The sequence below is a fragment of the Ostrea edulis genome, chromosome 5 (genome assembly GCF_947568905.1).
Source record: "Ostrea edulis chromosome 5, xbOstEdul1.1, whole genome shotgun sequence".
Classification (NCBI taxonomy): Eukaryota; Metazoa; Mollusca; class Bivalvia; order Ostreida; family Ostreidae; genus Ostrea; species Ostrea edulis.
Genome location: NC_079168.1, coordinates 65,124,746 through 65,146,418, shown reverse-complemented (window position 1 = coordinate 65,146,418; position 21,673 = coordinate 65,124,746). Strand labels below are relative to the sequence as shown.

Below are 21,673 nucleotides of genomic sequence, written 5' to 3'. Positions count from 1 at the left end.
TCTTTTATATCGAGTTCACTGGGATATATCGAATCGACATATGAATAAACATGGATATTGTTAATAGATAAAACGTCGTCGATATATCTAAATGTCGAGTTGAAGGTGATCTAATTTACCATTACAACCTGCCATTGGGTATAATGTTGTTTGACATGTTTCATACCAATTGAGGCCGTTCTTTATGCACCGATTTTGACTACGAATTACTCCGTTTACTCGACTGAGATATAGGGCTCATGGCGGGTGTGACCGGTCAACGGGGGATGCTTACCCCTCCTAAGCACCTGATCTCACCTCTGGTATGTGTTTGCCTACTCTTGCTTTTGTGTTCTTTATAGGAGTTATGAGATTGATCACTGTTCGTTATCTTCACCTTTATAGGAGTTATGAGATTGATCATTGTTCGTTATCTTGACCCTTTCATGCATCGGAAACAGACCATTCGCAACATGTATTGAAAACAGACCATTCACTTCATGAATTGAAAACATCTACCATTAATTTGCAAACATGTATGGAAAACAGACAATTGCAAGATGTATTCTACACTGAACCACTAAAATTAGCAATAACTTAATCAATTCCAAAATCATATGCACATTTATTCTGATACAATTTATTCAAAGAATCCTAGTTTCAATGGTCAACTCGTACTCAGAACATCGAAGTAAAATGAATTTAATTTGTAAGAAAGGCTTCACCGATGTTCCAAGTGAACTATTATGATCACAAGTCGAGGGTGCGAGTAAATTCACATCCTGCAGACACTATCCTACATGGAAGAGACCAGAACCAGGTGTGGGTTAATTAGGCTTGATAAATATGCACCTGTTTAACTTATGTCTTGAAATCGTACTGAATTTATAATTATTTGTCTTGTTTTATTGTATAGAATATTCAATGAAATTAATGGTTAAATACATCATTCTGAGAGAAGTTATGTGTTATAGAGGTTATAACTTCAAATGGTAAATTATGTGCACGTAATTACAACATGAAAGATACTGAGTATACAATTATGTATAATATCACTATAGGATTTTCTTTGATGATGCGGTCTAGAGCTTAAAACGACCCATTTCAGTTGATGCTTCTTGCCTTGGTTAATCGCTTTACAATTCATTATGTTCATCGCCCCACTTTCTAAATGAGACAATTGAATGAAATATCTTTTTTGCTATCAAAATTCATCTGCAAAAGGCATTGGTGTAACTTGGTGTCCCGTTAAAGGGTAAAAAATCAATTTGACTCCGACAATAGAAGCCATAACTAGACAGGGTTCTACTACAGCGAGGGAGTGAAAGTGTGTAGAAGATCGGTAGGTCGTAGTGGATCGATCCGATTCACTGTCAAAGCAGTCTTCCACAGTCTAGCGGGTATTGGTATTTAAAGATTTTTGTACTTGTAAGAAATCATTCGGCGGATAGTTTAAAATTCTTTTGAATGATATTTGTGTATTGACACAGAAAATTCAAAAAATATAAGTGAAAACTTGTAAATTTTCTCACTCTTTTTTGGTAAGTGGTTTGAACTAGACAGCGTTTGCTTTGAAATTGTTTGGACAGAGTTCCCCAGGAGGGTGTTAACTGCAAACATGCCGGAAAAGATGTGGAATACACAGTACATGGAAGACTTTAACAAGAAACGAACAAGAACCAAGACCAAAACTACACCAACTGAGTCATGGAGGTACAGCAATCAACATCAAAAGAAGGTAAGCCTTGGTTACAGAGAGAGAAAAAATATAACAACAGGGTCTTGTACTCTGGGACTAAACGTTCTTCCACGTTAAATACAACTATCCAAACATGAACATCTGTCTGATTGATATTTTGTTTGTCTTTCACAGTTTTTTGCTGTTTAAATCACAGTTTCGCCAATTTCGAATTTTCTATTTTATTGTGACATGTGTACATTATCAGGTTGCTGAAAATTAATATAAAAATTCGTGATATAAATGATACTGATACTTGAAGAGTATAATAATCGACATTCCCATTAACATTCCCAAATTTGCGTTTGGTTTGTCCCGTCCATAAGTGTTGTGAAAAGCTTTTTGTACAAAACGCTTATAGAACCATCCTTCAATTTAAAAGTAAATCTATCCCTTCACTAACCCGTTTCTCCTGTTTAAATACATAATGTAAGGGAGAACGATTATTATAGACTATCTAGAGCATACTATATATCAATTGGAGTACACCAACACATTGAATGTCTCTCGAATGTCAACAAAAATCGTTTTCATTCGATCTGATGACCAGAAAATTCTTTACATTTTGAATAGGATGTAAAATTTGAAAACTCAAAGTAATCTGAAATCAAGAAATACATTCTCTCTCTCAAAAGATTTTATAGGTTTTGTTTTATCATTTATTCCATGTACTGATTTCCTAGTCAATCACGTTCAATCATGATTGTAATACTCTCTCTCTCTCTCTCTCTCTCTCTCTCTCTCAGGTGAACGACAGAAAATCCACCATGCGCTATCAATGTTTGCTAACATGAGATTACGTGGGTACTTGGAAGTTCTTAAATGACACAAGCCCAATATATACTCCAACACTCAATAAGGATATTCTATTAATCCCGAGGTCTTCATAACCACATGCTCCTCGTGACTATGTTTTCATAGATAATTCTCTGTCGATCTTTATCAATCTATCGTTTTTATCTCATATCATTTGTGTTTTAATTTTCAACATTTTATTTTAGAGTAATTCATATTCAGGGTGTATGTATACAATGTACCCTGCAACACAATCAGTATTGATTTACGAGGTTTGTTTTAAACATTGCATGATATATTTTCTAGTCGACTAGACTTCTATTTTATAATTATGGAGATTCAGTCTCATGGACCGCCACTGTATTTGCATCTTAGATAGAATTACAGGAGAAATTTTCACAGATAATATGTCGCTAGAAAAGGGACTTCAATAGTTATATCATTAATAACTTGGTCGTCTTCTGATGGTATCGTGATTTGAACAATAGACCAGTAAAATCTAATGGCTCTCGTGATTAAGCTCAATCATCATTCGGTCCAATGGAAAGCAATTTCATCAAATAAATAGGCAAACAAAATGCTTCGGACAATTCCAATCCTGTGGTGGTGCTCAATACCACCATATCAATAGATTGGCAGCGAAATGAAGATCGTGGCTTTTGTCGTAACGGCGTGCTTCGCCTTTGGATATTTGAATTGGTCATTTAACTTTTGAACATCTGTTTTGAAAACTTTAGTTCTCAATCAACAGTTGAAAGGAATCTTAATCGGGTTTTCAATACAATCTATCTAGGGATCGCTTAGATAATTCTCTGAGTGTTTCATATTTCCTAAAGCACCAATGAAAACTAACAGTAATCCAATACCAAATTTATAAGTATGATAAAACACAATGCAGCGGGGAGACAATAGATATTTCTGAGGAATCTTCTCATCTGTTTGATATCTGATTTTACTGTCCGGTTCCATGACCATATCGGCATAACAATCGTAGTTTTATAACAACATTACCTCCACGCTTTCGTACTAATTAAACAATAACATCATAATATTTTCCCTTACATACATTTGAAGATCCTAGAAAAGAGCATTTTCGAACAAATTTCAAAATTTTCAGTTCGATGAGGTTCAGCAAATTGGTATGCACTGAGCCTGTCAGTGTACATATGTATATCATACAGAACTGCCGTTTTAAAATCCTCATCACATGTACCTTATCAACTTATAATTTGACAGTGTTTTGAGAATACAATGAACGCTTACAGTGCAAAAAAAAAAAATCATTTTTCAAAGAGCCACGAAAATCATGATTTGATTTGCAATTTTCAATACAAGTATAATAGACTGAAACGGCATTGGAATTCAAATTGGATTGGATTTTTAAAGTTTACTTTTCAAACTTCGCTAAAAGAGAAAAAAGTTTTCGACGAATGATTTGTGTAATAAATACTTTAAAAATGGGTATACATTTAATGACTAATTCTATGCACATAAGGGCTTAGCGTCCTATAGAATACAATACCCTTAGAAGCCTTTATTTAATGTGTTTCATTCTTTACAATGAAGAAAAAATTGCCAATGCTTTGTTGTATATATTTTTATGAAGGTATTTCAATAAGCATGTATCTTTTTAAAATTATCATGACATGCCTATTTCAATAAAAAAAAATTGTAAAAACTTTTTATATCGTCATAAGTACAAGGAAACCCCATGGATATATGTGTGTCTTTATCTTTTAATATTTGAAATGTACGGAAGCCGATAGGTGCCAGGGTATAGAATTAATATTTATTTAACTGGCGGCCGCCACTTAATTTATGTGGCGGCCGCCACTTAATTTAACTGGCGGCCGCCACTTATTATCTGGCGGCCGCCATATAAATCAAGTGGCGGCCGCCACTTAATTTATCTGGCGGCCGCCACTTAATTTATGTGACGGCCGCCACTTAATTTAACTGGCGGCCGCCACTTATTATCTGGCGGCCGCCAGTTAATTTATATGGCGGCCGCCAGTTAATTATATGGAGGCCGCCAGTTAATTTATATGGCGGCCGCCAGTTAATTTATATGGCGGCCGCCAGATAAATTAAGTGGCGGCCGCCACTTAATTTATATGGTGGCCGAGACTCAAATTAAATCATTTATATGGCTGTAACCAGTTATTCAATTCCTCTCTCTTTCTCTATCTCTCTCTCAAAATGAAAAGGGTGCAACCCCTCCCAATGCTTAGTAATATGTATGTGATATATATATATATATATATACAATTAAGAGCATTAAATCATTGTGTTTCGATTGTACTGTTAAATACGTAGAACCACGGGGCTGACCCTCCATTTTTTTGACAACGTCAATTTCTATTATTTTCACATGCAAACTATAATTATTTTCACATGTGAAATAAGATTAATTGGCGGATTGGCCCCCACCCCACTCTTTTGGTGGTAGTAATGAATGGTAAAAATGTAATAATGAATGAACTGATCAATTGAAGAATGAACGGAGCCCCCTCCCTCCAATTTCGGAGTACGAAGTTTGGACAAATGAGACATTTTAGGTTCCTTTTTTGCTTGTCAACAATTGTAGAAGACAATTTCTTATCCGACTGTCCCTATACACTTTGAAAAACGATGCTGCGTGTTTGCGTACTATTCTAAATTACATTGTTTTTGCAATTGGCAGCCTCCATATATGAATTAAGTGGCGGCCGCCAGATAAAATAACTGGCGGCCGCCAGTTAATTTATATGGCGGCCGCCAGATAATAAGTGGCGGCCGCCAGTTAATTTATATGGCGGCCGCCAGATAATAAGTGGCGGCCGCCAGTTAAATGAAGTGGCGGCCGCCACATAAATTAAGTGGCGGCCGCCAGTTAAATAAATATTAATTCTATACCCTGGCACCTATCGGCTTCCGTAGAAATGAAACAGAAGCTAATATTAATGTTTAGTTTGGTGAATTACAAGTATGGCCCTTATTCATACATTTATATGTATTTAAAATCAGAATCAAAGAGATGTGTAAAATGAAAAGTTACTCAAATAATATACATGTATAAATAACGAAGATATCGATACGTTTGGTAACTCGAAAGGAATAAATTGCTATGCTATTATCTTACAGGAGTCTCTAGACCTAAGACGTCCAAAAACAGCAGGAACGAATTCCTGGTATATAAAAAAAGCACAGAAGAACATGGAGGAACGGTCACGTGCTAGTGACGTGGACAGTCCATTCATCGACAGCTTCAGTAACATGCTCAACGACGCACACAATCCATACCAGGGAACATTTCTGGATAATTACGTCAGCCCATACCCTACCCCCTATCCCAGCCGCCAGCAGACGCCAGTCCCACCTAGTGATCTACAAATATCGGGGGAGAAAATCATGCTGAACAATAGTAAGAAAAAGGTTAAATCTTGTCAAAGTGTGAATTCAAGCTTTTAAATGTGAAGGTTGACTACAACGTTGATATCCCGGTACAGTGACAAACCCAACAGGTTTAACATAGGTAACGACTGTTCCTTCCGCCAAGCACCCAGCATCAAAACTGAAAGTTATGCATGAGTCTTTGGGGGTATGACCTTATAATTGGAGGTCCTGTAACACGATACAGAACGGCTACAGCCCTGATCGCCATGCATACTAGAAGGGCAAAATGTGGCACTTCATCTAAAGCTCTTTACGTTTCTACAGGAGTGAAATTTTTTCCAAATGAGACATAAAATAATGTAAAAACACAGAAACAAGCGAGACAAATAAATGAAAAAGTGGAGATAAGCAACAGTATTCAATCTCATAAGTTCTGTAAAGAATGCAAACTTAAGAGTAGGCCAAACAAAGACCCCTGGACACACTAGAGAAGTGAGTATACCCAGTCGGCTGGTCACACCCGCCATTAGCCCTATATCTTGATCAGGCACATGTATATGGATTACAAAATCAGTGTGTAAAGAACGGCCTAACAATTGGTGTGAAACACGCCAGACAGCATTCGACCTAATAACAGGTTGTATTGGCAAAGTAGATCATTATGCGACCTTAGAATTTGCGACTACAGGCAAGACTGTTGCAACCCCTATAGCATGCTGAATATTTGGTACTCCAACACATTATTTTTTGATGGATAAACACTATAGTAATGTACATATCTGGAGAAACATATCTTCAGGAGTACGTTCTTGGTTTTCAATATAGAACTAGTCAAGACTATTTCGATGCACATTTAGGAATGATCCAGTATGTGCATTTGGTTTTTTCTTTACAGGAGAAATCCCAAAACAATACCTGATAGAGTTGTACGAGGCAGCCATGGATAAAAAGATGGAAGAGGAAGAAAAAGGAGACGAAGAAAAACCAGAGGAGAAGAGGGAAGACGAAGGTGAGAGAAGTTGTCATGTAATGTATTCGTGCTGTCCAAGTGTTGGTCTCAATCATCTTTTCCTTTACTCCTTGGTATTGTTATCACATATTTTGAGGAAATCAATCAAGACAGTGATGATGGGTATTATTATAGGAAGTACATGTCTTGTTATTATATGAAGTACATGACCTGTTATTATATGAAGTACATGTCCTGTTATTATATGAGACCAGAAAGGAAAAAAATACTAGGAATCATACATGTAGATGTATATTTCATGCAAATTTTATGTTCTTTTGTAAGATTTCCAACACTAACACAACAGGGATTATTTGAAAATAGCTCGAGTAATCATACGGGTCATTCATAAAAATTACACACATCCTTTACGCACTGTTTAATTCAAAAGACGCCAAACTTGAGTTTTATGAAATTCATTTCCAGGTGATTTTTGAAATTAAAAAAAAATAGTTCGATAGTCTGTCAATAAATTTCAAACCCTGGGAAGCAAACTTACACGCTGCCATTTTACCAGTTGAATAGACCACTTGTAATGACGTAAACAAGGGATGAAAGAAAAACCAATGGGGGTTGCTGGGTACTGCGGGGTATTTTTAATATATTTTGATATATGACCATGTGTTTATTTAACACTTGGAACATTAACAACTGACAAAGCGTCTCAGCTGATTACATAAGCTTGACATTTTTTAATGCCTTTATTATTTTCATTTGAATGGAAAGTAAAGAATTAATTTTTTGTTTAGATTGTCTCAGTTTAAATAGAGAGTGAAAAACACTAAATTCATTTTGTCAACAAAACTTAATATCCTGTGTTTAATCTATACCTTTGCAACACAATCAATGGATTTTCTGGCATTGCAGAGACTTTTATGATAAAGACATCTACTTATCACACAATTTGCTGGTAAATGCCCAAGTTTCTTTCTTTCTTTGTGAATCGACCATACAACAATTTATGTCTCAGACCTACATTTATGTGATACTTTTAGAAAGTGAGTTCTCCTCGGGTACAGAAAGGTTTATCCGTTGATAATGCATCAAGGATAGAACACTTAAAAGTTGTAAATCCAAGGATTACGTACTTAAACATTCAACAATACGAACTCAAAGGCAGCGTCGAGAGGGATAACTCTATTAATTTCAAAATTGAAGTCCTAAATATAGATGGAAAGCGTTAAAAGTATTACCACTAGGTAACTCGGACATTGGAGGTCGACTAGCCTGGAACTTAAGGCTTAAAGTGCTTTTTGGAGATGAGGGTAACCACGATTCATATACCACCCAAATCTAACCGTAAACCAATACTCCGGATTCCATCACCGGCAACTTTTTATCCCACCGGTAAGAGTCTCCATTTAGTTCATATAGATCCAATCTTTGTCTGTGTTCAAACCGTTTACTGTTAAAATACGTTTTAATGATTTTCTCTATCGCTCTACTTTATTTGGTATGGGATAATCCAAAAAATTTAATTTCAGCAGATTAGGAACGACTTAATACCGTAAACTTAAACAGTTTAATATTGATAGATTATAGTTCTTTTCTAAAGTTGATACTACTGCGCACAAGGTCCATGGTATATAGTACTATGCGAAAAGACCCATGTTAAAAGAGTAGGATATGATGTACAAAATACTGTCATTTTCCAATGAATGTGTGAAAATTTTTATTTCAATTCCATTTTGTGTTCCCGTTCTTTACAAGTATTATCATGTTATCATACCTATTATAAATTCTGTATGCAAACAGTAAAAACTCCCGGATAATTTTACAAGACTCAAGAGAGCTTTCGGTTAATTAACACATTTCCACCACGTGCCCTCTTTATTACTACGTTTTAGTGAGCAATATCACAATAACTAGTCTGACAGGCAATACGAGGTAGATGTAATATCACAATAACTAGTCTGACAGGCAATACGAGGTAGATGTAATATCACAATAACTAGTCTGACAGGCAATACGAGGTAGATGTAATATCACAATAACTAGTCTGACAGGCAATACGAGGTAGATGTAATATCACAATAACTAGTCTGACAGGCAATACGAGGTAGATGTAATATCACAATAACTAGTCTGACAGGCAATACGAGGTAGATGTAATATCACAATAACTAGTCTGACAGGCAATACGAGGTAGATGTAATATCACAATAACTAGTCTGACAGGCAATACGAGGTAGATGTAATATCACAATAACTAGTCTGACAGGCAATACGAGGTAGATGTAATATCACAATAACTAGTCTGACAGGCAATACGAGGTAGATGTAATATCACAATAACTAGTCTGACAGGCAATACGAGGTAGATGTAATATCACAATAACTAGTCTGACAGGCAATACGAGGTAGATGTAGGTACTCCTATAACAGGGGTTATTGTGATGTTCCAAGTCAAGTTTAGAATACGACAAAGATAGTACCTGATGCAAGACACGGAGTATATCAATATAGGTCAGAAAAATCAAACCCTCCTTAACAACCGAAAGAAAAAGCCGAAAGAACCACCTGAAATTACGTAAACATAGGACAAGAAAAGAACGCAATGGGGGCTGTTGGATCAGTAATCATACTGCTTTGTGCATTTAATTAAATAAGTTGGAAAAAAAATCAGCAATTTTGGGTGACCACTTTCTCCACTAAATGTGAATAATTTGTAAGATGACCGGTCCAGTGGTTTACGGGACTACAAAAGTCGACGGGGACGCGAATCTGTAAATGTCGACATGTACAGTGGACTACAAAAGCCTGCAGATCAAAAACGTCGAAGAATATGCAGGTCTTCGAAAGTGGACAGGTCTACAAAGATCGAAAGGTACAGATGTCGACAAAAATCGACAGGCACTGGTGTTTACAAACGTCGACGGGTCTTCAGAAGTCGACAGATCTGTTAAAAAAAAAAAGTCGACAGGTGCACAGATTTTCAATAATCGACGAGTACTGAGATTTACAAAAGTGGAGGGTCTGAATGTCAAAGTGAAGAAATTCAATCAAGCGCGGTTAAACGGCGGGAGTAACTATGACCCTCTTCGCTCAGGACTAGTGTCTAGCGCTTTTCCTGGCGGGTGGTCGATGTCAGGTGCACAACGGTTGCCCTTCAGAAGCATGATAGTAGATAGTAGCATAATGACTCGACCCCGGTAGTACTGGAAGGTGGTCCGGGCTTAGGAAGATGGTACATCTCGGTTCCCACATGGACGTCTTCTTTTGGGGTACCGGTTGCGCCCGTAGGCGTGAATCGACTCGGGCAAGCATGGGGATATGGCCTTCGGCACGACGGTTCACTTCCCAGAGGTCGAAACCAAATTGTCGGGCGGTCAGACCTCTTTATGCTGTATCCTACTTGACCTCCGAGCAGCAGGCCAGCCTATGTCTTGCGACTTCCTAGTGGTGAGAGTCGGGTAACGAGGAGAGACTGAGCGTTACCACCGAAAAATACATGAGACGAGAGGCTCTTGCGTATAAACGCATGTTGTGTCAACTCTCTCCACCCAAAGGAGAGGCAAAGCGTCTTTGTGACCTGAGACGACACAGAGGTAACAGAGGGAAATGGACTTAAATAGGTTACCCCCGTATATGGATTCGGACCAGTGCCTGGCGTTGGTGGGGACTTTGCGGTACCATGGAACCCGGGTGCTCGGGGATACGGAAGTCTTGGCATCTACTACCTAACACCTTATCGGGGCTACACCCTGGGTGGCCTACGCTTTGCGCTGGGTTCAGAGACGTACTGACAGGGGGCCGACAGGGTCGGGTAATACATAAGATCACCCTGATGATGATGCTCAGACCCTAACCGTAAGAATCGCCTGGCCACAGTGGGATGCAAAAACTCTCAGGGACCGCACGAAGGGGAACTAAGTGCGGCGGCGTCGGGAACCGATCTCTCCAATAGTTACCCTTTCGGCGGACCCGCGATTTAGATGGCAAAACGTCTATTTAATCCATGTCAGATTATCAAGAAATGGGGGATTCATATCTGTCAATAGCCAAATGCCTCGTCATCTAATTAGTAACGCGCATGAATGGATTAACGAGATTTCCACTGTCCCTATCTACTATTTAGCTAAACCACAGCCAGGGGAACGGGTCTGGTGGAACGGGTCTACAAAGTGGATGGGCACACGGGTCTTCAAAAGTAGACATGTTTTTAAAAAACGTTGACAGATACAGTGGTCTTCAAAAGGCGATAAGTACAGAGGCCTACAAAAGCTGACATATACAGGTCTTCAAAAGTCAACAGGTTTACATAGGCTCACTGTTCTACAAAAGTTGTGATTTTGGTTTGGATATAGCGTGAGAGTTTTTGGTGAGGTTTAGGGTTTGATCTTTCGACCATTCGGCTTGTAGAATTTGTGAAATGTTGACTTTAAACGACCCTGTTGAGAGATGTAAACACAATATGCAGGTGATAATGGAATATTGCTACATAAATATGGGAAGTTGACGATGGAGAAGCTGAAATCATCGCGTTTGTAATAAAGTTTAGTTGTTAGTTTTCCGTTGATATTCACTTTCAATAAAATATCTAAGTACGAAACATATGTGGAGTACTCTGTGGTGTGTTTTTATCTCGAGTTCACAGGAATACATGTATATCGAATCAACATATGAATGAAAATGATTATTGTTAATACATGAAACGTCGTCGATGTATCTAAATGTTGAGTTGAAGGCCACAGCAAGATACTTTTTATTCTCATGTAGAATTTTTTGAATAAATTCTGCTTCATATGAATATAGAAACAGGTCAGCTAACAAAGGAGCACAATTCGTGCCGATGAGAATTCCAACAGACTGTTGTAAGACCCGATATAAATATGTTATTGTTTTAAGGACGACAGACCCAATTCGAACTTCTATATTGCACATGGGAAATTTCCCTATATTTCCTTTGCAATTACGACTACTTCATAGCCAACCTTTGAAACGCCCCCCGCTGAAAATCAAATGTGATTTTCATTTGTTTTTTCATTGATTTTACCTCATAAATGCATGGTTTACCTTATATGAAAATCTGAATAAAAACTCTATTGTAGAAACGAATTAGGTCCGTCACCCTTAATATAAATTCACATGCTGCATTACTCAAACTACTTTTTATATTTTAGGAAATAAAAGAAATCTACTTGCTTTTAAAAAGATAAAACTTTGAACCCCTTTACATTATGTGTGTTTTTTATAAAGTAATTAGGAAAACTTAAATATCATAATAATATATGCTTTTCTGATAAAGAACTCTAACTATTACAAGAACTTTGATTTATTATATATTAATCGATAAAAATTCTGTCTTCATTCATTTATTTCACTCAAATCAAGACATTGTCACGCGAGGTTACAGTTTGCAATATACGTGTAGAATGGAAAGGTGAAGATAACAAACAACGATCAATCTCATAACTCCCATAAAGAATACAACATCAAGAGTAGGGCAAACACGGACTCCAGGACACACCAGAGGTGGGATCAGGTGCCTAGGAAGAGTAAGCATCCCCTGTCGACCGGTCACACCCGCTGTGAGTCCTATATATCGACGTGTAAACAGAGCAATCCCTATATAAAGTTAGTGTGCAAAGAACAGACTCAATTGGTATGACAGCAGTTTACCCAATGGCCGGTTGTATCGGTAAATTAGATCATTATAACGAACATAGAATTTGCCCAAGCTGACTTCAAATGAAACTGTCGAAACTCCTGTATATAATGTATGAAAAGCTGTCACTAGGTCGAATGTTGTCTAACATGTTTCATATCAATTGTTAGACCGTTCTTTACACATTGATTTTAACTACGGATTACTGCTACCTAACCAAGGTACACAGCCCATCGCGGATGTGACCGGTCATCAGGGGATGCTTACTCCTCCTAGACACCTGATCCCACCTCTTGTATTCTTTAAGATTTATGAGATTGATCACTGTTCGTTATCTTCACTTGTTCATAAACATTTTGTCATGGTGACAGATAAAGAAAAGGAAGACATCAATAATATAAAATATACATACATGTCTTACATAAGAATGACATATAAGAAGGAAAGATAAAAGATTGATTGTTATGTATCGGAGAAACATACCACCTCCAGTGTCCATTTTAGAAACAGAGATAGTTTTCTCAGCGTGGTAGAATTAGTTGAAGACATTATTTCCTTGCATTTTCTGATATTAGGATGAGTACAACTTTTATTAAGCAAGCATAGTATATGTAAGTGAGTATACTAGTATGTACCTGTGTGTGTATCGCATCTATTTTTCAAAAAATAGAATTCTTATTGAATTACAAACTGCAAAGCCATTTTTCTATTCACGTTCAGGTTAAGTATGTAAGCAAGCAAACAAGCGTACTAAAGTTGATTTCGTGTTAAAACATTACAGATGGCGAGGAGGGTAAGGCGATTCTACAGTCAAGTATATTTTGTTTTATTTTATTTACATGTCTACACTTTGTTCACCACTAAGTGTTTTGAATCTACTAATCTCCTAACATATATCAAGTTTTTATCTGCAGTTACACCAGGTTTTTCACCACGCTTGTTGATTTTTTCTCTCCTTTACATAAAACTTCTTATCAATTAAACTTTTTATCAAAACCCTATTTATTATTCAAGTTGATATAAAATCTTTCGATCAAACACAAGAGATCGTTTTATTGCAATCGCTTCTTTTGTGATTCGCCATATTTTTTCTGTAGATACTGCGCTCAAATGAAAATGTTATCATAAAGCTCTGCTGAAAAACAACCACCACTAGCTTTTAATGCGCTACAGTTATTTAATCACCTATTGTTAAAATCGAAAAAAAACCTCACAGACGTAGAGCGCATTCATTTCAGGTCAAGCCATACGCTAGCTGGTATAATCAGTTTATATTATAATTCCCCAGATTGAACAAATGTTGAACTGCATTACACCCTCTTGTGCTAGACATCGTAACTAAGGTCCTTCCTTGGTTCATTCTGGGTCCAATAGCGCTACCGGGAACTTGTCGGTAAGACTGCTTTGTAAATTTTTGGGGTTTTATCGTTTTTTCCCTAATTTGATCAGTTTAATATCGATACTCACTAAGAACGTACAGTCTACAGTACGGGGTGATGTCTCTCTCTTAAAGATATTTGTCAGATTTTACAACTAAGGTCATTTCTGTTAAGAGTTTTGAATTGGTTTCAAACTTGATAAAATCGTTTTGATTGAGTAACGATATGATAATTGAATCGTTTTGATTGAGTAACGATATGATGATTGCTGTTGTCCGTATAAAAGCTACCTGTGAGTTAAGTATTTTTATCATCTTTCTCTTACTTCACAAGATTAGATTGTTTGGAGCGACAGTGTCATTTTGTCAATTTAAAGCTTAACTGTATAAAGTGGAATTAAACCTAGACATTCCCGCTGTTTCAATATCTTCTACGACAATCGTAACCATTTGCACTTTTATTACAAACTTGTGCAGTAAAACTTATAAATTATAGATAGGGCCATATCGATCCCCCCTTTTTAATCCCCAGTAAAAAAAGGTTCATAAATCAGTTTGTTGTAACAGACAGGGGGCATTGGATCAACGTCCAACCACTGCTGGCATCCAGCTCCATTGATTGAGGGTATTCTTCAGTTGGTTAAGAACAAAAGAATTAATAAGACGTAACAATAGAAAAGTGCAAAATTTCGCCTCCCGCTACGACTGTAGACCTATTTTCAGTTGATAAAGGGCCAGTTGTGGAACAGAGACCAAAGACACCAGCTCAGGAACCTCACTGGATTTGCTGGCCAGAACCCGAGTGCAAAACAGACCTACCCAAGAGACCCAACACAGTGCTGGGCGTGCACGGGCCTGACGTCGCTGATATTTATAAAGAGCTACAGGTAAACAGAATTTATCTCGCCTTATCAAGTGATTTTCTAGATTTTCTTCTTTGTTTTGGACAGTGCTCATTGATGGAATATTTGAAATTGCGGCAATTAACGTTGCTGCTTATATGTATTAATAAAGTAGATTAATTATCGTCAAAATTCATTTGGATGTCTGCATATTACTTAGAAAATACAGTACACACAAATTATTAAAGAGGTTAGATACAAAGAAAAATAAGCCAAAATGTCTTCCTACATCTATTAGAAAACTACGTTAAACTATACACATTTAAATGACATAGGAACTGTGATATAAACTACTGCTAAAGTTTTGGTTTTATATTGAGCTCTTTGTTTTCGACGAGTTAAAGCCACAAATGATTCTTATGTATTTTGAAATATTACCAATAATCTTATAGATTTCTAATAGGGGTAAAAAAAAAAAATAGAGAAGCAAAGGGTCTCTAATCAATTAAAGCATTAAATCACCACTACGTACAGCACTTGAAACGTAATATCGAAAATTAACGTAGTTGCGTGCTTCGGGCTTTGCAATGATAATGCTCCATCATCGTCCTAAATTGTTTACTGATATCAATATTAATGCAGATTTGAATTGTTACTAAGGAAAGAACCGACATTATTCACGTCAGACAGGTAGAATGTAGAGACGAGGTGCACACTGAGCACGATTTTGAATCGATTCAGAACGAAATTTCAATGAAAGTATTTATAAAAAATGACCCCCAGCTAGATGTACAAAACAATTCATGGAAGTCTTTGGGAGTCTCAGCTTACATGTTCCTGTACAATGTATTTTTAACACTATTGTATTTCTGAATTATATTATAGTATCAATTTAGAATTATTTTTTTTTATGTTTTATATGTAAAAGGAAAACCCCAATTTACCTTTCCGCAAAATAGCCACTTTCGTAATTATGTATAACCATATTATATTGCAACAAAGTACAAAGAGATTGGGAACAGGTTTCTTGGTCTTCTGTATAGCAGGAAATGACGTGTTACTCACCACTTGCCGAAATACTGCAGGTTGCAAAGACAGCGGTTTAGGGTGCTCGGGTCGTCTTGCTGATGTCCCGAACAAAATCATTTTTCATTCTTCACTATGCATGACAAAATTTCTGAAACAGAAAATAAGAATCATTTTTCACACATTTTCGCTGTGAAAGACAAAATGTCTGAAACCAGAAAGCAAAAAAATTATTAATCAGGAAATGTCCAAACCAGACCAACCAACGCAGTTACATCTCGGGAGGTTCTTTTGGCAATATATACAAATACCGATATTATTTATAGGGTATCGAACAGATCACTAGACCTCGGTATTTAAAAGAATTTGTCGTAATACATGTATTTGCTGTTCAGAATATGAAAATAAAATACATTATTGTTTAAAAACTATTCTAAATTGAGGAGAGGAGACCGATGACAAAGTTCGTCGTCTTAATTGTCATTTGAAAATCGTTGACTTGTTGTTAAACAGAGTGTTGACCGACATTTAAAGTGGCTCAATGACTTCGAGATCAACACTGCCTCCAGCTGTTTTTATGATTTTGAGATAATGATATATGACAACGCCATTATTCATAATATGCGACTGTTGAAAATGATTGACATCGATGTGTTAACGTAAAATTGTCATTCACACCGATTAGTTGATATAAAGTTGATATATCTGTCACTTACAATCAATAGCAGTTTCTTTTAGTTTTAGTCTAATTCTTGACGTAAAAGTATAGCATATATTATACATGTGTAAAGTTGAAAAGTCTTACCTTTTTCTTAAATGTTTAGTATCTCAAATCAATATAGAACCTAAGCTAAAAGACCATCAGTCACATGCTCCTGTTAAAATCTAATGTTTGAGCTCCGGACTGAACTTCAACGGAGACCTTGGCGATTCTATGTATATCATGTTAATTAAATCAAACTTTAATATACAATTAAAACTGTGTTGTTTGTTCTGCTCTGTATAATCACGTTACTTAATCCTATAATGGGTGTGCATTGACTTTAAAATACAAAGATGAGCAAATAACGAGTTCTTAGAATGACTTTACAAATGTTAAAATTACATGTAACTCTGGTTTTAATTTACATTCCATTTCTGTAATGTTTTCTTTAGATGTGTTTACTCAAACTTTTCTGAACAGCAGAGGCCGCTAAAACTAACCGAGAAGAGTAATTATTTAGATATTAACTAGAAATACAAGACTTCGCCAGTCAAATTTCCTCGTTTTTGAAATAGTATCGCCTCTGCTTTGATTTCCGTTTTCTCTACTCATTGCCTCATTGAAAAGTTTTGAATCGAATCGAGAGGTTTAAAACTTTATGAAATGTTTACAAAATTGGATACAACACAGTTACAGTCATTCTGTTAAACTTTAGGTTACCACAAAAGTCTTTCTAATGAACGACCAAAACCGACAAAGAGTTATCTGAATATCTTGAAAGTAGAACTGTCTCTCTGTGCGATGTTATATTGTGTATTGGCACTACAATGATAATAATGATCTGTTTAAAAGGCATTATAGTGTTCACAAGACTCATTGTCATGCAGACCTGGTTCTACTTTATGGGTCACCGAAGTTCACAACTATCTGAATACGACATCGACGTAGACAATTCGCAAGGGGGTCATTTTTTTAAAGTGCACATTTCAGCACTGTTTTATAAATGTGATGAATAGATATTGATATACAAAGGCACCTGAAGGGGATTGCATGTCATTTTTTGAGGTTTTCTTCAAATTTTTCAAACTCCTGCTATTTCCTCTTGTGTGATTTTCATTCTCTGTGAAAAAGAATATTAGAGCTTTCAGATTTAATTATTAATAATCACATGCTAAGCATATGTAGTTTTGACTTCTTTGCTGTAGGGGTACTACCCTTCCAGCGCGCATGGCCATAAATAAAGGAAATATTATAACTATATTGAAAATAGCTGTATTGGCAAAACTGTAGGAGATTAGGTTTCAGTTTTAGTTTACATCTCTTACAGTGGACATTAAATACAATTTATTGGATTTCAAGATGGACAAGTATACTATTTATCAAATGGTAGGTAATTTCTGAATTTGGTTGCGTTTTGTAGCAATGCCAAGTACGTATGATTTAATTGCCAGCAAGCCTTCATTGTGTCAACAGCTCGGTAGAAATAGTATATTCAACGTATATTGCATATAGGTCATTCGGGAAATACTAAGGGTGAATATACACCCTTAGTGACTGGAAAAAGTGCGAGCATCAGGAACGTACATGTTGCTTGGTACAAAACTAAATTATGTAACGTGCCAACTTTATTTGAAATTTTCTATAGTGTAGAATAATCGAAGCTTTATAACTGCCATAAAGATGAAATTGACATGGCCATTATGTAACAAATACAATTTTAAACACCTTCTCAGACGGCCAAAGAGGTAGTAAAGGGTCTATACAAAAGAAATGTCAGAGATAACAGATTTTTGAATACTTCTCGTTAACCCCTATTTCAGGAGATACTGATATCGTTGTGCAATAAAATTTTTGACAATGCCATTTGAAGCGCTTACTTCTCGGCGTGTATGAAGCTATTACAAAAAATAAACATGTCTTTCCTTGGAGTATTTGACGATACACTTCAGTATAATGACGGAATATTGCATATAAAAAGACAAACTCTTTTTCCATAAATCTCTGTCGAAACATCACCACACGGCAGCACGGACTGTTTTACAGTGAACGATAGCGGCTACGGTAAGCTGTGGAAATAATCTTTCTCAACTTCTTTCAGGAATCGTCGCGAGGAGCCCCTTTGACCTTTGTACCAGAGCTCCACTCGTGGGTGAACGCCACCACAGATTACGGTACGATGTGACAGCATTTACTACTGGGAATCTTCACCCAATCTGAAAACAAGAATACCCTGATTGATTATATAACATGTTATCAGATGATTGCTTCATTGTGGTTTTGTTGCACAGTTGAATGATCGAAAGGACGACTGACGTATTTGCTTTTTGAAATAAGACAACTTCATACATTATTATGTATCTATCGTAAACATGTTATTAGATAATTCATCGTGGTACTAAAGACCAGTTTATCAATGCACGGCGCCAACTTTTTTCTCTTCAGACAGAGAAACAGCTGCTAGACTCATGGCTATGTCTGGATCCCTTGCCCCACCCCTTCCTCCTGAGGCCCTGAGACCCCAACGACAAGCAACATTCACGTTCGGAAATAATCGCAAAAACATGTACAGAACAGTACCCGACCCAAGGGGATTCTACGCGCAGTCATGGATGCCATACTATGAAGACAGAAACGCCTCTGATGACAGAAGAGTTAGAGAAATGGACAAGCGTCTGGCGATGTAGGTTTCAATATTGTCTGTCGTATTGTCTACAGTTTATTATGTATCAATTTATTTATAGTATTGTAACATATTTTCGTGTAAAAAACAGGGCTAGAAATATTACAAGTACTCTTTCGATCGAGCATTCTTTTTTCACAGTTCAAAAAGTAAATATGGATACTTCCGGTAGACCTTAGTGCGAGAATTTTCGGAAAGAATGTTTGATAAATTGTTCTTCTGTTTCAAATCAGGAGTGACACTTTACCCCAGTTACCAATGTTACAGCGTAGTAATACATATACAGACATGCGTCCTATGCAGAGACGTGTCATACGTTACCCGAAATCAGAGGAATATGTGCATGAACATAGCATGTTTATGGTGAGTATATAAACAAACATGTAATACGCTTCTGCAAATCTTAATTTCCATTAACGATGATAAAAGTCTTAGTTTCATTATTACAGATGCAAAAAGGGACCCCATTCCATTGTCTGTATTTATTAGATAAAACATCAAAAAAGTTTTTTTTTCTCTCAATTTCTTTTTCGTGTTGCAGACAACACAGCCTTTGATACGTGGTCACTTCATCATTCACCCAGACTGGGTGTCGGAGAGACTTACCAAGAAGAGAATGAATTTAGCCAACAGAAAAGTCAGAAACGGACTAAGATACGGAACGTCTGAAGAATACTAGATCCAAAAGCCACTGTTATAGTTATTTATTCTTTGTTAGAGTAAGACTTAACGAATTTTATGCACTTGAATACAAACTATATAAAGAGTTATGACTGAAGCTGCTGCTAATGCATTAATTAGTCATGCTTGGATCATTCGACCAAACAAACTTAGTGTGTCTGTGTTGCTGTGACGTCCCCAGTCTCATATACCGACATTCCTTTCGAACTCTAAGGAGGTACTTTCATCTCCTTGGTGACAGTGTCGTTTTCCCTCGTTTTCCAGTGCATCTCGTGGAAGGTGCTGATGTTACCTTATTCTAGTCTCCCTGTGTGTGTTTTATGCAGTGAATAGAAATACTCGCTTTTCCTGATGTCACCTACACTGTGATATATTTATATACAATTATAACACTAATCAGCGCGCACCCTTTACTTACTGTTCACGCCCGTGTATCCCTACATATCTTCATCTTACAAGAATTGGGCATGGATCCAAAATTCTTTTATAAGTTTACTTCTTGTTCACACAAACTGATAGAGTTGTTTTTAACTAGAACGAATAAATGCAAGGTATATTTTGAAAACAAAATGACTGTATCTATGCTTCATTTCTTGTATGCCTCTCCACTGTTGTTTGACACTTTATGTTTGATCACGTGATCGGCAGATTATCACGTGACTCGTTTACCTATATCAGTATTATGTTTGTAAATTAGACGAGTGTTGGTCGCAGTACATTGTAGATCTCACAGTAGTCGTATGACATTTCTCAGATGCAAAAAAAAAAATATCAATAAAATACGTATATATTTATTTTATTAATGTGTTTGTCTTTATTCCATGCAAACAGATTGATTACTAAGTCTGGATTAAACTACATTGTAATATACTTGTAATATTATTGTAAAAACAGCAATCGAAAACTTAATTTCTTATATGAAACTTCATTTTCACCGTACATTTATATCAAAACAAAGCTCCCGTGGGGATCCAGGTTAGAACAGATCCTTACTATCCCTTGCTTGTCGTACAGGAGGCAACTAAAAATGAGACAGCAAACATCAAGGCCCAATGCTATTCCACACTTGTGGGACCATCCTTGGAACAAACATCAACTGTTTGGAGCCCAACCAAGAAAGGAAGCATCAACCAGATTGAGGCAGTCCATCGATGAGCAGCACGTTTCGCCACAGGCAATTTCCGACGAACCAGCAGTGTTAAGGTGATGATGCACCAACTAAACTGGACGCCACTGGAAGTCAAACGAAACAACGCCCGAGCGGTCATGATGTACCGGATAGTGTATGACCTGGTTGACATACCACCTGGTCCTTATCTACAGCAGACATCACTATACAGTGTACTCGTGGCCACTCCATTAAGTTCCTGGTCCCACATTCATGAACATCAGTGTACCGGAATTCGTACTTCTCGCAAGCCATCAGATTGTGGAACAGCCTGTCCGGACCCCTGGTGGTAGCAGTCAGCCTGGGCAGCTTAAAGACTCAACTGTCCCGGTCCACCTACACGTACTAAGCAGCAGTTTTCTTTTATCTATTTTGAATCACCACTGTAACTTAACTACTCACTACTGTAAATATGTTGTTGGCACATACGCTGCACAAAGTGCGAAAATACTTCAATGGTTTCGGTACTTGAACGGGAAGAAAAAGAAGAAACATCGAGGCCTCGTGTCACAGCAGGTGTGGTACGATAAAAATCCCTCCCTGCTCAAAGACCGTAAGCGCCGAGCATAGGCCTAAATTTTGCAGCCCTTCACCGGCAGTGGTGACGTCTCCATATGAGTGAAACATTCTTAGGTGGAACGTTAATCAATATAAAACCAATCAATCATAAACAAAGCATTACATGTATAGA

At 36.9% G+C, this 21,673-nt stretch overlaps 2 protein-coding genes across 3 annotated transcripts in view; one reads left to right on the top strand and one right to left on the bottom strand.

The window, feature by feature from the left end:
• The window catches only part of LOC125648963 (uncharacterized), a 36,978-nt gene extending 20,105 nt beyond the window's left edge, over window positions 1-16,873 (bottom strand). The window contains exons 1-2 of the mRNA XM_048876044.2: window positions 16,556-16,873; window positions 15,790-15,901 (exon numbers count right to left, since the gene is read on the bottom strand). Coding sequence (XP_048732001.1) covers window positions 15,790-15,870 — 81 coding nt within the window. The 5' untranslated portion in view covers window positions 15,871-15,901; window positions 16,556-16,873. The remainder of the gene's footprint in view (window positions 1-15,789; window positions 15,902-16,555) is intronic.
• LOC125648962 (uncharacterized) lies at window positions 776-20,613 on the top strand. 2 transcript variants are annotated; one of them, XM_056165136.1, is made up of 10 exons: window positions 776-1,379; window positions 1,569-1,717; window positions 5,636-5,915; window positions 6,783-6,896; window positions 13,286-13,297; window positions 14,606-14,769; window positions 18,552-18,624; window positions 18,896-19,133; window positions 19,367-19,496; window positions 19,675-20,613. In XM_056165136.1, the coding sequence occupies exons 2-10, from the start codon at window positions 1,598-1,600 to the stop codon at window positions 19,810-19,812; spliced, it is 1,269 nt and encodes a 422-aa protein (XP_056021111.1). In that variant the 5' UTR covers window positions 776-1,379; window positions 1,569-1,597; the 3' UTR covers window positions 19,813-20,613. The 2 variants fall into 2 exon arrangements, with proteins under 2 accessions (XP_056021111.1, XP_056021112.1); XM_056165137.1 differs by lacking the exon at window positions 13,286-13,297 and having other exon boundaries at window positions 1,337-1,717.
• The last annotated feature ends 1,060 nt before the right edge of the window (window positions 20,614-21,673 follow it).